The 407-nt window shown below is 47.7% G+C and overlaps 1 protein-coding gene across 4 annotated transcripts in view; it reads right to left on the reverse strand.

Moving 5' to 3' along the window:
- LOC119592057 (phosphatidylcholine:ceramide cholinephosphotransferase 1-like) overlaps positions 1-407 on the reverse strand; it is a 42,265-nt gene that overhangs the window by 4,052 nt on the left and 37,806 nt on the right. The window contains exon 1 of one of the 4 annotated variants that reach the window (XM_037940864.1): positions 65-353. The exons of 2 other annotated variants lie outside the window; for them this stretch is intronic. In XM_037940864.1, the coding sequence (XP_037796792.1) occupies positions 65-66 (2 nt within the window). In that variant the 5' untranslated portion in view covers positions 67-353. Of the gene's footprint in view, positions 1-45; positions 354-407 lie in introns of those variants that run through there. One more of the 4 variants, XM_037940866.1, reaches the window with a different exon arrangement.

Consider the following 407-nt stretch of genomic DNA (forward strand, 5'->3'; position numbering starts at 1 on the left):
TTTTCTACATAACATTCCCCTTTCCCTTTCCCTATCAATCGCTACCTCTCCTAAAATGCCGTACATCAAAATCCACTTCTCCTGCGTCCTTCTAAAGCAAAATCCACCTTCTCCAGCGCCCTCCTACATCAGAAGTCACTCCTCCAGCAAAAGGCACCCCCGTCCAGCGACCTTCTCCAGCAAAATCGAGGGAGATTAGGCCGGACGAGGGAATAGGAACGGCCGAGAGACAGCGGAAGTTCTCAACCCTCGTCTCGCATTCGCTCAGCCGCAAACTTGAATCCATTTCCGCGTTTTGTCTTCTCTTGTTTGATCTTGTTCTTTTTCTTGTTTAATTGTTTGTCTTCTTTTCTTTCTTTGTGCTTGGTTGTTCGGCTGTTAAGTAACGTCTAGCGCGTTACAGGTGG

The sequence above is a fragment of the Penaeus monodon genome, chromosome 29 (genome assembly GCF_015228065.2).
Source record: "Penaeus monodon isolate SGIC_2016 chromosome 29, NSTDA_Pmon_1, whole genome shotgun sequence".
NCBI classification, from domain to species: Eukaryota; Metazoa; Arthropoda; class Malacostraca; order Decapoda; family Penaeidae; genus Penaeus; species Penaeus monodon.